This window comes from Trachemys scripta, chromosome 5 (assembly GCF_013100865.1).
Source record: "Trachemys scripta elegans isolate TJP31775 chromosome 5, CAS_Tse_1.0, whole genome shotgun sequence".
Classification (NCBI taxonomy): Eukaryota; Metazoa; Chordata; order Testudines; family Emydidae; genus Trachemys; species Trachemys scripta.
This window is the reverse complement of record NC_048302.1, coordinates 117,134,728-117,150,296: the sequence shown is the minus strand read 5'-3', so window position 1 is coordinate 117,150,296 and position 15,569 is coordinate 117,134,728. Positions and strand designations below refer to the sequence as shown.

The 15,569-nt window shown below is 46.8% G+C and overlaps 1 protein-coding gene across 1 annotated transcript in view; it reads left to right on the top strand.

The window, feature by feature from the left end:
• The window catches only part of AFAP1 (actin filament associated protein 1), a 175,715-nt gene that overhangs the window by 118,158 nt on the left and 41,988 nt on the right, over window positions 1-15,569 (top strand). The window contains 1 exon segment of the mRNA XM_034771556.1: window positions 14,154-14,246. Coding sequence (XP_034627447.1) covers window positions 14,154-14,246 — 93 coding nt within the window.

Here is a 15,569-nt window from a genome sequence, read left to right as displayed (position 1 = left end):
GCGCTGAGCAGCAGATGTGGGCTGGGTGCTGACGTGGAGCCAGGCAAGTCACTGCTTTGGGCAGTGCTGCCAGGAGTAGTTCAGAGCCACTCAGTGCCTGAGTTGCACCTGCAGCTACAATCATACCTGCACTAGAGGTGGGGAGCAGCTAGGGATGAGAGCATTTCCTCAGCAGCCCGACTGGGGTCCGCTTCCTGCCCCTAGGAGCCCCAACTGGCAGCCCCGCCAGCCTCATCACCTGCCTCCACTCCTGGAAGGAACCAGGGGAGGTCCTGAAATCGGCCATCCTAGCAACTGCCTATCTTGCCTGTGTCTAGAGCAGACTCTGATCTCAGGATTTGATATTTGGATTTTCATAGAAAGTAACAATGATCTCTTATAGGCTATTTATACCAGTACTTTTTAAAAGTAGCACTGAATAAGTGTCCTGTTAATTCATTTAACATTTCATAAACACTGATTGGAATCTGTCCTGCATGCGCATATGTCAACTGATTAGAATGAAATGGCATTAGTCTGTCACATTCTTTTTCAAAGGAATTTCATTGTAATTAGATCAGACTAAATGCACTGATATTTCCTGTGTTGTTCTAAACTTGGATTTTGCACTGCTGAATGCATTGGCGCTTATCAGGCTTTCTTTCATAAAACATGTTTAATGTATTTATTTATACACAAAACGGTCTTCACAGACACAGGCAGAGATAGTTATTTCCACATACAAGGCACATTCCTGCTACTAAAAAAAAAAAAAAAAAAAAAAACTTTGCAAAATTGTATCTGTGCTGAGAGTGAAAGACTAGGCAATCTGCAGAACATTTGGAGACAGATTGACAGTAGTTTATTCAGTTCCATCACACTACAAAGCTTTTCATTAATAAAGCTATTTCAAGTACATGGCAAGGCTACTGTCCTCTCAACTTCCAAGATTACAACTTTGCTATAACATACTCCATACTATACAAATTGCCTGCTCCAGAACAGTCCTAAAGCAGTTTATGCAGTGTTGGCAGCAGCTCAGTTTTAGTCAATTAGAAATACTACTTTTCAATGGAATACAATGGTCAGATGTCTCAGATTTCAAGTTGCACTATTTTGAAGCTAATGTTCTTTTTACTGTTTACCCCATAACTCCCTGTGAACTCCTGCAATGTGTGTGGATGTGTGCAGGAAAGGACAATACTGGGAATGAGTTCACTGTGTTGTGTTGGGAGGAGTGGCTGGGGGGGGGGGGTGTCCTCCTTCTACAAATAGATGGGGGAGCATTTTTAGTGCTGAAAAGCCACTATTGATTCTTTCTGGCTGTCGAAAGTGTTGGAGTTCTTGACCAAACACAGTTCTTTCCAGACTGTACCAGATTCTTTTTCCAGTGAAACAGATCATTGACTTCAACGGGCAGATGATGGGGCCCTCAATTTCCCTCTTGTCTTTCAATCAGCTGGGAGGCACTCCCTCCCATGATCTCTGTCCCCAGCATGTGATTTCTAGATTTGATTGTCAGCCAGGGCAGAGTCATAGACTCTGCCACTGGGAAGTGCCACAGTTTCAGGGTACCTGCACCTGTATTCTCCCTTTGTGGTCCCTCAGGGGCACCCACCTAAAGTTCCAAGCTCACAACCATTACCCTCTCTTGGGTAGACACCGGCATCCCTCTCCCTCCTCACCAGGGGTTTTAAGGCTGCACAGCCCCATACCATACACTGTGACATCCCCCGCAAGCCAGTCTGCGTAACGGCCGGCACTTATGCATTGGTTACTTTCCAAGGGCTATGACCGGTATATTGAGCAGTTTCAGGTGACCACACAGCTCTTTCTCAGCAGAATACATTTATTTTAAGGACAAAGCATTACAGAGAAGACCAATAAAAACAACAAAAGTTCCCACACACTTACTGATAAACATAGCAGAAATGATGCATCATTCCTTTGGGCCCAAAGAGGTCCAATCCTTCAGCAAGTCTGGGACCTCTCTTTGGACAGAATATCCTGTCCATTTGCCCAGTTAAAATGTGGGCCCCCAATTAGGGTTGCCTACTTTATAATTGCAGATGACCAAACACTCTTGCCCTGCTCCTTCCCCGAGGCCCTGCCCACCACTTACTCCATCTCCCCTCCCTTTGTTGCTCGTTCTTCCCCACCCTCGCTCACTTGCTCATTTTCACCATGCTGGGATAGGGGTTGGGCTGTGGGAGGGAGTGAGGGCTCCGGCTGGGGATGCGGGCTCTTGGTTGGGGTTGGGGATGAGAGGTTTGGGGTGCTGGAGGGGACTCCAGGCTGGGGGGAGCGGTCGAGGGGTTTGGAGTGTGGGAGGGGGCTCTGGGCTAATGCAGGGGGTTGGAGTGTGGGAGGGGATACAGGCTCTGGGCTCGGGGTACGGGCTTTGGGGTGGTGCCGGGGATGGAGAGGTTTGGGGTACAAGAGGAGGCTCAGGGCTGGGGCAGGGGGTTGATGTGCGGGAGGTGAGGCGTGTGGGCTCCAGGAAGGAGTTTAGGTGCAGGATGGGGCTCAGGACTGGGGCAAGGAATTGGGGTTCGGGAGTGGATGAGGGGTGCAGCTCCAGGTGGCACTTACCTCAGGTGGTTCCCAGGAAGCAGCGACATGTCCCTCCAGCTCCTAGGCGGAAGGGCAGCCAGGAGGCTCTGTGTGCAGGCGCAGCCCCCGCAGCTCCCATTGGCTATGGTTCCCAGCTGCAGAGCCGGCACTTGGGGTGGTGGCAGCGTGCGGAGTCCCTGTGGCCGCCCCCAAGCTGGAGGTACATGCCAGCCACTTCCCAGGAGCCCCGCAGAACCAGGCAGGGAGCCTGCCAGCCCCACTGTGCTGCCAACTGGACTTTTAATGGCCTGGTCAGTAGTGCTGACTGGAGCCGCCAGGGACCCCTTTCGACCGGGTGTTCCAGTCGAAAACCAGACACCTAGCAACCCTATCCCTAACCTGTTTATACTGATCCTTTATATGTCCCACACTCTTTGTTTCTAGGTCTCTGGAAGCCTGAAACAGTATTTTCAAGCCATCCCAAAAGATGGTGTTTCTCTGGTGTTGTTTACAAATGACCCTGTACTGTTTGTAGTTCATGCATGAGCTGTATAAAGTAGAACACAATCATACATGAATCATTCATAAGTTAATACAACACTACTTAAAGATACGGCATGGGTTTGCAGTCTCTGAAATGGGGAAGATCTACACAGCCATGTTAGTGCTATGGGATATCTGAGGTTGGTGTTGTTTTAGTGTTATCAGCCCCACACTTTGCAAGTGCAGCAGAGCAGCTGATGGTTGTGCACAACAGACAATGCATGGGCTAGATTTAAGTTACATATTCCCATGCATGAATTGCTTCACCCACCTTGGAAATACAGCCCTGGCTATATCCAGCACACTTAGTTCCCCAAACTTCTGAGATTATTGTACTGTTTAGACAAGAAGGCTGATTGGATCCTTATTTTCCTCCTATCAGAACACTTCCATTTCCACCTATCAAACAGGGATGCCATCTTCTTCAAAAATATGAACCTGTGGGGCCAGCTTAGAAGCCAAGCACAAGTTGTTCTCATGCAAGGATCCAAATTTAAGTCTCAAGCTAGTACTTTTTCCGTTAGCCTGAACAGGCCAAGATCAGTATCTAGGGAGAGGAGGACTGGTCAAGTGATTTTCCTTGAAGAAATTGACTTTATCTTTTTATAAGATGTAATTTTGACAATATACATTACTTTATTTAAGCAACTGATTTAAAAATGTCAATTCAAGTATGATTATTTGATGGTAGAACAAATAGAACACTAGTACATACATAGACGATCTTAAAGAATTCTATAGCGATGACACCAGAAAACAGCTGAGAAATCTAAAGTCTAGACAGCAAACCACATAGGCAGTTTCAGGCTTACCAGCTAAAGAATGCTTGGTTGAAAGAATAACTGATGTCACCAGTCTGTCAGAATTTCAGAGCACCAAGCATAACCATTACAGATTCCAGGCTGCTATAGAGATTACATCAGTAAAACTGAATTGCGCCTATAAACATGCTCATGAAAAGATGTGCATAGTTACTCTTTGTGCCTCAAAAGTGAGCTTTGTCAATGGATGTTTGAGAATATGCATGCATGTGTGCAGCTACGGATATGTTCTGAATATTTGTTCCAATATATCCAATTGGCTGTGAGAAATTACACTTGTTTAGCATGCCCCAAAGAGGTAGTGGATGAAGAAATAAAAATACTAATAAATGGTATTACAGCAATATACTTCCTTTAGGCCTGGTCTACACTAACCCCCCCCCAATTCGAACTAAGGTACGCAACTTCAGCTACGTGAGTAACGCAGCTGAAGTCGACGTACCTTAGTTCGAACTTACCGTGGTCCAGACGCGGCAGGCAGGCTCCCCCGTCGATTCCATGTACTCCTTTCACCGAGCAGCATTACCGGAGTCGACGGCGAGCACTTCTGGATTCGATTTATCGCGTCCAGACAAGATGCAATAAATCGAACCCAGAAGTTCGATTGCCTGCCGCCGAACCAGCGCGAAAGTATAGACAAGCCCTTAGTGGCTTCATTCATGCAAGTAAATGGGTTCTGTGTTGCAAGCAACCCCTTCATATGAAAACTGGTCTTTGAACAAAAAAACTATTTTATGCCAAAGATACTTAAGATATCTTTGGCCTTAAGGTCCAAAATCATGACCATTACAGAGACGGAGTAATCATGAAGTCCATCCTCTAGCCATTGTAGTATTGCTTGCTAGAGTGTGTTTTCTAATGTTTGGTCATCAAGCACTGTGTGAAAGACCATCTAAAAAATCCATTTTATCAAAATATATTCATTTTTTTATAATTTTATGCATTGTTTGGGTAAAGTTTCTTTAGTTTAATGTTTCCAACTATACTGCTGTGATCCCATCAGCTTTCATAAGCTAAGCAGGGTTGGGCTGGGTCACTAATGGAAAATGTTGATGGTGTACCTATGGAAGTAAAGTTCTTCTTCGAGTGCTTGCTCATGTTGATTCCATTCTAGGTGTGCGCGTGCCCACATGCACAACTGTCAGAGACTTTTGCCTTAGTGGTATCCGTAGGGCCGACTGTGTCGCCCTCTGGAGTGCTGCGCTCATGCGGCAGTTTATCAGGAACCACCGGCCCTACGCCTCTCAGTTCCTTCTTACCGCCCATGACGGTTGGTTGATGTGCCTGGTCTTGCTTAGCAAGAACATTAGTGGATCTTCATTGTTTAGACCATTCCTCTTTGTTATTTAGTCGAGTGATTAGTTAGCTGTTAAGTGCACAGTAGTAGTTCAGTAGTTAGAGTCCCAGCTGGGACTTTGTCCCGAAACGGGGCATGCCCCGTTCCCCAGGCTCCAAGCCGTGTTCCGATCAGTGACCCTCACAAGAGTTGTTTGAAGTGCCTGGAGGAGCCCATAGAAAAGAAAAGTGCCTGATCTGCAAAAATTTTCATCCCCAAACTCAAAAAGAACGGGATATTCGATTGAGGGCCCTCCTCATGGAGGCTGCTCTGCACCCAGCATCGGAGCCCTCGGATTTGGACTCCATGTCAGGTACTTCAGCATCGGCACGCAGTGCACCGCCAGCACCGGGATCCGCCAGGCACCTTTCCCCCTCTCCGGTACCAAAGAATTGGTTTAAATCAACTGGGCCACAGTCATTGCGCAAGGGGACTTCGGGCAAAGAACCTGTGTTAGGCCTCATGACTGCAATGGTGGCTCTCTGGGATACAACTGTGGTCAGACCCCCAGCACAGCCAAGGACCCGACTCTGGGGAGAGGTACGGGGTCCCAGCCCATTTCAGGGACACCTGCGCCCGAAGCGGGCGTGGCGGCCAAAGAACAGTTAGGGCGACTAGCACCACAGACGCCTCGCCGCACGGTGGATCCCACCAAGACATCAGTTCAGATGACCAAATCGGCTATGGGACTGCCCCTAAAGGCAGTGGAACGTCCTCGGTCCCCAGTCTGCAGGCATTGTTCCCCTTGCCACAGTCAGGGACCCCGGCACTGCAACCTTGGTCTCCGGTCAGGAGGCCCAGATCTCAGACGCCACTTTCCCCACCTGTGAGACATGGAACTCTGGAGTCGCGATGCCGATCCCCATACGCCCGGTACCAACAGTCCTCCCACCAGAGATCGCCAAGGCGCAGGTCACCATCGCCTCACAGATCTCCCAGGTGTCAGTCCCCTCCAGCAGAAGACCGTTCCTGGTCGCAGCACCGGTCACCGGGACCCTGATACCGTTCTACAGGCAGGCACCAGCCCTCGCCTTCCCCATACCATCGTCGAGAGTCAGTCGACAGACGCAGGCTTCCACAGTCCCGCCCTGGTCACTGGAAGGGCAGTGGTCTGGGTCGGTTGGACAGTTCAGCTCTTCCTTTGTAAAGGACAAATCGTCCCCTATCTGGGAGCCCGCAAGGTCAAGGGCAATGGGCCGCCCAGTGGCAATTCTGGAACCCGTGGGGGTGCTTCTTATGCCTGCACCGTACTCCCACCACTCCTCCCAGGGGGCTTTGGACAACATACCCCTGGCGCAGCTGGCACCAGTGTTGGAGCAAGGGGCCAAATCCGAAGCAGCGGTTTCGCAGGAGGCCCCAGTGGCCAAAGAACAGTCCTGACGCAGCACAGGGACGCTCCCCTCCCTCCAGCGATGCAGTCGTCGGTGGCGGGGCCCTCGCAAACCGGCAGCTCCTCCCCTTCCCCCCACCCCCGATGACTTCAGGGAGCACCAAGCCCTACTTAAAAGGGTGGCAGCCAACCTGAACTTGGAGGTTGAGGAGCTAGCTGAGGAGCCTGATGATCTCTTCAATGTCATCCCCTCCTCTGCCCAGCCCGGGTGGCATTGCCCGTTCATCCAGGGGTCCTGAAGATCACCACGTCAGGGCGGCAGACCCTCTCTTCCATTCCGCCCACATCCAAGAATGCGGAAAAGAAGTATTATGTCCTCACAAAGGGGGTTGAATATTTATATATACACCCTCCCCCGGGGACCCTGGTCATATCTGCTGTCAATGAAAAGGCCAGGTGGGTAGCACCTCCAAAAATAAAGATGCCAAGAGGCTGGACTTATTTGGCAGAAAGATTTTATTCAACAGCAAGCCTCCAATTTAGGGTCTCAAACTATCAGGCCCTACTTGGCAGATACAATTACAACCTGTGGGACTCAGTCAGCAAGTTCAGGGAGAGCCTCCCACATGATCGGGCACTGGAGTTCACCACTCTGGTAGAAGAGGGCCAGGCGGTAGCTAGGGGTGCCCTCCAGATGGCCTGGGATGCCACAGATTTGGCGTCCTGGGTGGTCGCCTCTGCAATAGCCTTGAGGCACAGCTCCTGGTTACAGACCTCCGGGTTGTCCCAGGAGATGCAATCCACCCTCCAGGACCTCCCTTTCAAGGGAACGGGGCTTCTCTCAGAGCTGACTGATGCAAGGCTCCATGGCCTGAAAGACTCCCGGACCACCCTCCGCTCCTTGGGCCTGCAAGCCATTCCGTCCACCGCAGCCTCCGCCGTCATCAAGGTCTTGGGGTATCCCGAGATCCAGCCCCTACAAAAAGAAGGACAAAGACGGGGTTTTAAGCGATGCCACCAGTCGTCATCTCACCCATCTGCCCAGCCTGGTACTTCCAGGGACTAAGGCAGCCAAAAGCAGTCATTTTGAGGATGCGCCCGAGGACAACGCCCCAGTCACTGCAACGGATCCGCTCCCCGTCTTCCTCAACTTCCTCCACCCTTTCCGGTCAGCCTGGTCCCATATCACCTTGGACCACTACGTGCTCGACACAGTCTCGTTGGGCTATACCCTGCAGTTTGTAGCCGACCAACCTTCCATCCTCCTTCCCGTCCCTCTTCAGGGACCCTTCTCACGAGCAACTCCTCATTCAGGAGGTCTTTTAACCTTACACGGTTTTCTACAAGGACAAGGTCCAACTAAGACTGCACCCGGCCTTCCTTCCACAAGGTAGTCTCTCAGTTTCATTCAAGCCAAGATATTTACTTACTGGTCTTCTTCCTGAAGCCACATAAGTCGGAAGAGGAGTGCAGGCTGCATATCCTCAACGTCAGACAAGCACTGGCCTTTTATATTGACAGTACCAAGCCGTTCTGTAAGTCAACACAATTATTCATTGCTGTGGCCGACAGACTGAAAGGTCACCCTGTTTCTGCTCAGATAATATCTTCCTGCATTCACTTTTGCTATGATCAAGCACAGGTGCCGCCCCCAACGATCATCACCACCCACTCTACCAGGGCACAGGCCTCTTCGGCAGCCTTTTTGGCTCAAGTGACTATCCAGGATATCTGGTTGTCAGTCCATACACCACTACCTCAATATAACGCTGTCCTCAGGAGCTAAAAAATCTTACCACGTTATAGGTGAAACAGCATTATATTGCTTTGATCCTCCGGAGTGCACAGTCCCACCCTCCCCCCCGGAGCACTGCTTTACCACATTATATCCGAATTCGTGTTATATCGGGTCGCCTTATATCGGGGTAGAGGTGTACCTTCACAGCCTGCTATGCACTTACTCAGCAGGCCCTGGATGATGCTGGCTTCGGTAGAGCGGTACTGCAAGCCACCAAGCAGTGAACTCCAAGCCCACCTCTGTGGATAGTGCTTGTGAATCACCTAGAATGGAATCAACATGAGCAAGCACTCAAAGAAGAAAAAATGGTTACTTACCTTTTGTTCTTAAAGCACTTCACAAACATTAATGTATTACACCCTATAATAGCCCTTTGAGGGGTTGTTTCCTCCCATTCTGCAGATGGGTAAACTGAGACACAAAAGGGTTAAATTGTGGTTGTGTCTTAAAAGTGGCATTGTGTGGTTCCCTTTTTGTTGTGCCTGACAGACTTCTATGTCACATTTGCTCAGTTTGCATATGAAAAGAGGCTTTTTACAAACATATTTGCACACTCCATCTATGTCTGTCAGACTGGGCTCTGTCTAGCCTCATCTAACTGTACAACCCCCTTGTCTTCAGATTATGTTTTCAGTTACATAAGCCCACTGGCCTTTCATTGGTTTGCACTAGTGTAAGTGTTGTTGAAGGCATAACGTGAAGACTACATGAGTGACAGAGGTGTACCTGAAAGTTTAGTCTGGCTTGCAGAATCTCTGCTATTGCTGTTGATATGAAACAGCTTTACTGCCACAGTCCAGAGTGGGCTCGGGGGACTGGCAGTAAGAAAAAGAATGTTTATGTGTAAAATGAGCACATGTGATATGAAAATCAGAGAAATGATTAATATGGAACCACACATGTCGTACTTGCATAGTCGCTTTCTAGGGCAGAATTGCACTTTCCTAAAAGTCACAGATACAGTCTGCAGTAGGTATGGGAAGAGAACCCAGGAGTTCTGATACTCAGTTACCTGCTTTAACCACTAGATAATATTCCTTCCCTAATAATTTCCCCCTTCTTTCGCATGGAATCAGTGATTTGTTAGCTCATGGGTTGAGCTCCTTTCTTTGCATTTGTTTTCATAAAACGGGTATTAAAACATCTGTTTGTAGAAAATCATATCCGTGATTACAAGGGGAGCTTTTCAGACTAAAATAATATCCGCATCCAGAGGACAGTGTAGGCAGCTTTCCGTTCTGAGGGGCACCTCCACATTTGTAGCAGCAGTGCAATGCCAGTGCCGAAAGCAACATAACGCAGCTGCCCAACGCTCTTTTTTTTTCACAAGACTCTGATCCAGTTGCCATATATGGCAGTAGGTTTGATGGTAATAACACAGGCCAGTGTGTATGGGGGTTGGCCTGATTGAATGTCAGACAGGAGGGAATTTTAAAGGGGATATATGTGGACTAAAGACCATCTTGGTGGCTGCTAGCTCGTTTGAAGTCCCCTGCCACTCTCCACTCCACCCAACCAATGGTAATGGGCAGGGGAGATGGTCCTTTTCACTTCAGTCTAGGGGTGCTTTTACAAAAGGTGTGTCGTTGCAATGGGGAGCACAAGCTCCTCTTTAGCACTTGGAGAGTAGCGTGGGAAAGTTATTTCTTCTCTCCCTCTTAGCCTGCTGGGGCTACTTATGTGAATTGCTAGACGGAGAGGTCTTCATATCTGCCTGTAAAACATCCAGCACTTTGTTGGTACTTTACTAGGGCCGTAACTCGCACAGGCTGAAGAGAAAGACAGACAGATTGAGGATGCCAATGTCACATTTGATAATGGTAAATAATCGCCTTCTTCTAACACGGAGCAAAGAGCTAAATGAGAATAAGAATCACGGGCTTGGCCTTAAGGCTACTTTTTCTCCCTCTCTTTCATTCTTGCACTCCTATATAGAACCCTCCCCAGCCACCACTTTTAAAGAGACAGTATACCTATCTTCAGAGTTAGGAAGCAGTGGCCAGGAAGCAAGGAGTTCATTTACTCAAGTTCTTCTCACTTAGCGCATCTCCGCCACTCTGTGGAATGCAGGGAGTTTTTCTTTTTCTGGAGGGTTCTATATAGCAGGCAACCTGTTCTCTGGCTTACTACATGGCCAGTATCTTATCTGCAGCCTGTATCATGGAAGATGGTGGGTAATTTCCGGTGACTAGAGCCTTTGGGTTTTACAAGCATGTAAAAGAAAGAAAGGTAGGTCAAATATTGGGCCTTCCAGCCTTGATAGTGTTAATTTAAAATAGTATATAGTAATTGTGGAAATTGATGAGTTCAGTACAGGTGAGCACCCTATAATTAACTCAAATGCTTATGTAGTAGGAGCATGTAGGCCCAGCACCTGGGAACACCAGGAATGTAATCCTGGCCGTTGAAGTCAATGCCAAAACGCCTGTTGATTTCAGTGGGACCAGGATTTCACACCTAGATGGCAAGCCCCTTGAGGCAGATACTCTGTCTTCTATTTGGCCCTGATCCTGTAAACACTTACCTTGTGTGCCTCGTCCCACTGACGTCAATAAGACACAATGTGTGTGTTCGCATGATCAGACCTATGTTGGTACAATAGTTCGGACTACAGACTCCTGATCTAGTTGGGGCCTCCGGGCACTATTGTAATAGAAAAAAATATTAACGAGATAGTTCAGGCTGCACAAAAATGTCTAGCCTAGACATTTTCAACCTTTTCATTCCAACAGTCCATTTTCACATGCTAAGAACTGAAATATTTTTAATTTTTTGGGACTGCAATTTGACAGGTTTATTTTTAAACCAGTTTAGCTTTAAATTGATCCCCAAAAAAATGAAAAGCCTGCAGTGTGCTGACTTTACATGGTCCTAAACTTTAAAATAATGCTTCATTTCATACAAACTTGGATTGACTTTCTCAATGGATTGGTGTCGGCAGATGGCATATATGAATGCTACTTCTGTCTCTGTGTGTGGGGGGGAGAGGGAGGAAAACTCTCTTCTTCCCACCCTCCCCTCATACTGAAATTTAAAATATTGAAGGAATTTTGTTCAGTCTTTCCATGAAAGACTCTTTTTTGAGTAGACACTGCATGAGATTGTATTAGCATTCAAAAATCATAAGTCAGATCCCCAAATAATGAGATTATATTAAAAATACATTTTTATTTGCCTTTTTGAGCCATTAGGAGATGCTCAAGTCACATTTTCATGATTTTCTCTGTGACCAGGAGGGATGCAAACTTAGTTGTTTTAAATGAAAGCTGAGATTCTTGTGTATTCATATGACTCCAGGTCCTGGGGCTTTAAGAAAATCAACATATATTCTAAGACTCTTGATGAAATCATGAGATTTGGCCACACTGATGTTTCAGCTTCAAAAGTTGTGAGTAAAAACTATGAGCGTTTTAAAATCAGCAATTATTGTGGCACCATAATTATAGAAGGGGCATCAAAGCACTCATCCAGAACACCATGGAAGTACAAGTTTGAAACTGTGTATGAAACACAGTAACGTTCCACCTAGAAATTGATGAACCCAGTCTTCACCAGCTGAAGATGGATCCCTTGAACCCCAAAATGTTCACATACTGAATTTTTGAATATGCATTTGCTTCAGAGTTTGCCGTGAGCTTCCTATGATAGTGCATCATTTTTATTCAAAATTTAATTAAAACCCAATTAAGCACTTTGGGAAAGCTTTCCCTTAAGTGTGTGAGGTATTTCGAGAACAGTATTTACTCGAGTGCATGACTTGCACATACTATTCTGTGGTTGCTGCCAAATCATTTCCCTCTGTTCTGTCTGTAACTTCCATTACTATCTGCCTTTGCCAAAATTAACTAACTGTGTGGTGTGACCAGATGCTGAAAACATGAGCTGTTGTTTGAAGGTCATGCAGGAGACAGGAATGAATGTTCCCAGAAACTGAATGGTCAAGTTTCTTTACAAATAAAACACTAAGATACTTCCACTAAACAGAAGCACAGGAATTTAATCTGACCATAAGTTGTATATGTATCTGGTCTTGATGCCAAAGTTGTTGTTGTTAAGTGGTATTCATACCCTGCTACTGACAAGAGAGAGCGAGCGCTGGGGCCAGACCTCAAGATGCAGAATTGCATGAGTTGTGTGGCCCTCAAAAGAGTGTGGGTGTGTTTGGGGGGCAGGGAGGAAGGGAGTAGAGTGGTAACAGGCCTGAGAGGAGGAATAGGCCACTGTTTAGGCTGCTAGCCTGGGAAGCAAGAGACCTCGGTTCAGTTCCTTGCTCTGCTAGCTTCTTCCTGTATGACCTTGGGTAAGGCACTTAGATTCTCTGGGCCTCAATTCCCCTTCAGATACTACAATAACAGGGCCATATAAGTACTTTAGATAGATACTTGGTTTGCTTAGTATGCCCTTAAAGGGGGGATTCAGCTCGAGTAACTAGAAAAGGACATTATTTGATGCCATCTTTGTTATGTCTTAATGGTTTCCATATCAAATTTGCTCAGTTTGAAATAAAAGACATTTTTATTTCAGCCGTGCAAACAGCCTGGGATCTGAATGTTAAGCTTGTATTCTGGCTTGCGTACCATCACTGGGAGTGAAGGTTCTGTGGGCCAACTTCTCTCACTAGATAAATCATGTGATGTCACAAGTATAAATGAGGGCAGAATTTGGCCCTACATTTGGAACTTAGTTCACATTTCTGTTAATGATGGCTCAACCACAGTAAAATGCATTCCTCTCTTAGTTGGGTGGACTCTGCTGTGTTAGCAAGGGCAAAAGGCAGTAAAACCATATATACATCATTCAGGTCAGCAGATGCTACTCTGACTACACCCAGGGAGGAGAGTTGTTAATTAAGAAGGTCCCACTTTTGCATAGTCACTTTTCTGGCCATATCTACACTTTAAGGCATCTAAGGCAATCAAGAACTCAAACATTCCCCTCAACACCGGGTACTCCAGTATGAAGATTGGTAGGTGGCAACCCCATCTAAGAATCAAAACCAAACTGTGTGCACAGAGAAAACAGGAAAAGTAAAAGCCTTTTGCCTTTATATTTTTTCAGGCCTTATTTGACAGATGCAGTTTTTGAGCTCCCATAAATTCTATCAAAATCCGTCTCCTGTGAATTTTTTTTTTCTTTCTTTGCAGAAGAGGGGCGCATAAAATAACTCACATTTCCTAAAAGATATTTGCAATTAGTATGATCTATGCTTCAGTGTCAATGTTACTGTGACCACTGAACATCACATAATGAATATGAAAAATCCATTTAAACCACACACTCAAGAGTATCAGATACGGCTCTGCAATTTGGTCAGTACATCATTATCTCCTCATTAGAAAGAGAGCAGCTGGGTAGCATACTAGGCAGCAGTGCTGTCCCCTGGCTTGCAGGACCTTGGATCTAATCCCATTTTTTAGTCATAATGAAATGAATTTGGTGGTGTCAGCTGAGTTCATGTTGCAAAACTGCAAGTGCTGGCAGCTTCTGTACTCAGGAGAGGCTTGGAGATTAGCTCGTCTAGAAATTGAAACCTTTCACCTCTAGACATTATGGCTCCTCCAGGTCATTCATGAAGCGACTTAGTGAGGCAATGTGGAGAAGCTCAAGCAGTGGCAGCCTGCCTAACATATTGCCTATGGATAAAGAGAATAATTTCCACACTGCTGTTTTAACCTTCAGGATAGCAAATATTCTTAGTGCTTCATCTCGAGTAAAGTCCTCTGCTCAGCAAAATAAAATTTTTCTGTTCTTTGACTTGTGTGTCAATGAAACCATTTTGTATATCTTTTTAAGGTGATAAAAGATGTTTGCAGCAACTGCACTGGAGCGATAGATTCAGATGGACCATCATCTAGTTCTCCGATACACAAGACAGAACTGGAAAAGGTAAAGTTAAAGAATTACTAATGCAAAGATAGATGATGATGTTATATTATGGAGGTGCCAATAGTGACTCTAAAGTTCAGGTTGCATTTACCCTTAAAGCAGGACTCTAATTAATGATTGAATTCAGTCTCTACATTTGGCACAGTAACTGTGTAGCTGTTTCAGTAAAATACTTGGTAACTTTTGCAGAGGCCTTGGCTACACTTACCCGGTAGTTCGACGGCTGGAAATCGAACTTCTGGGTTCGACTTATCGCGTCTAGTCTGGACGTGATAAGTCGAACCCGGAAGTGCTCGCCGTCGACTGCGGTACTCCAGCTCGCCGAGAGGAGTACCGCGGAGTCGACGGGGGAGCCTGCCTGCCGCGTGTGGACCAAGGTAAGTTCGAACTAATTCGAACTAAGGTACTTCGAACTTCAGCTACGTTATTCACGTAGCTGAAGTTGCGTACCTTAGTTCGAATTAGGGGGGTAGTGTAGACCAAGCCAGAGGAACCATTTTAAGATGTCGCATTTTTAGAAATTTTGCCCCTTCTTCCTCACATTTCTTTGGGTTCCTCAGATAAGTTGCACAGTTCCCAAAGACTCCAAATTGCTCTCACATTCTGATAACATCTCTGGCACAGGCCATTTTTTAAATGAAATACACACACAATTATTCCTCATATTCAGGCAACCCAAAATTGGCCAACTTCATATCCATCAGCAGCTTTTTGTTTTAGATGCTTACCAGCAGGCATGCTGAGTAGCACGGGACCTGGTGGGTGAGCTCTGGTGTAGAGATGGACCTGTGGGGGCAGAGGGAAACAAGCAGGGATGTGGAGCCTGGGGAGGAACGGGTGGTGGGGATATGATGAGCTGGACTGGGGTTTTGGAGGCCTGGCAGAGGAAGTCCATTCTGTATTGAGGCTTGAGCACCCCGGCATACCGAGGTAGCAGTGTTTAGAGCCTGTGAAGTGCTCATGTCTTGGCACAGAGACACTTGGCTCCCTGACTCACTAAGGGTATATCTACACTACAGTTAGACCCCCCCGTGGCTGGCCCATGCCAGCTGATTCGAGCTTACAGGCTGTTTAATTGTGGTGAGACATTGAGGCTTAGGCTGTAGCCTGAACTCTGAGACCTCCCAAGGCCCCAGAACCTAGGCTCTAGCCCAAGCCAAAACATTTACACCGTAATTGAACAGCCCCTTAGCCCAAGCCCCGCAAACCCAAGTCAGCTGGCATGGGCTAGCCGTGGGTTTTTAATTGTGGTGTAGACATACCCTGAGGCAGCAGACTAACAATGAACAGGATGTCTGTGAAGTGAGGCATGAACGCACCAAG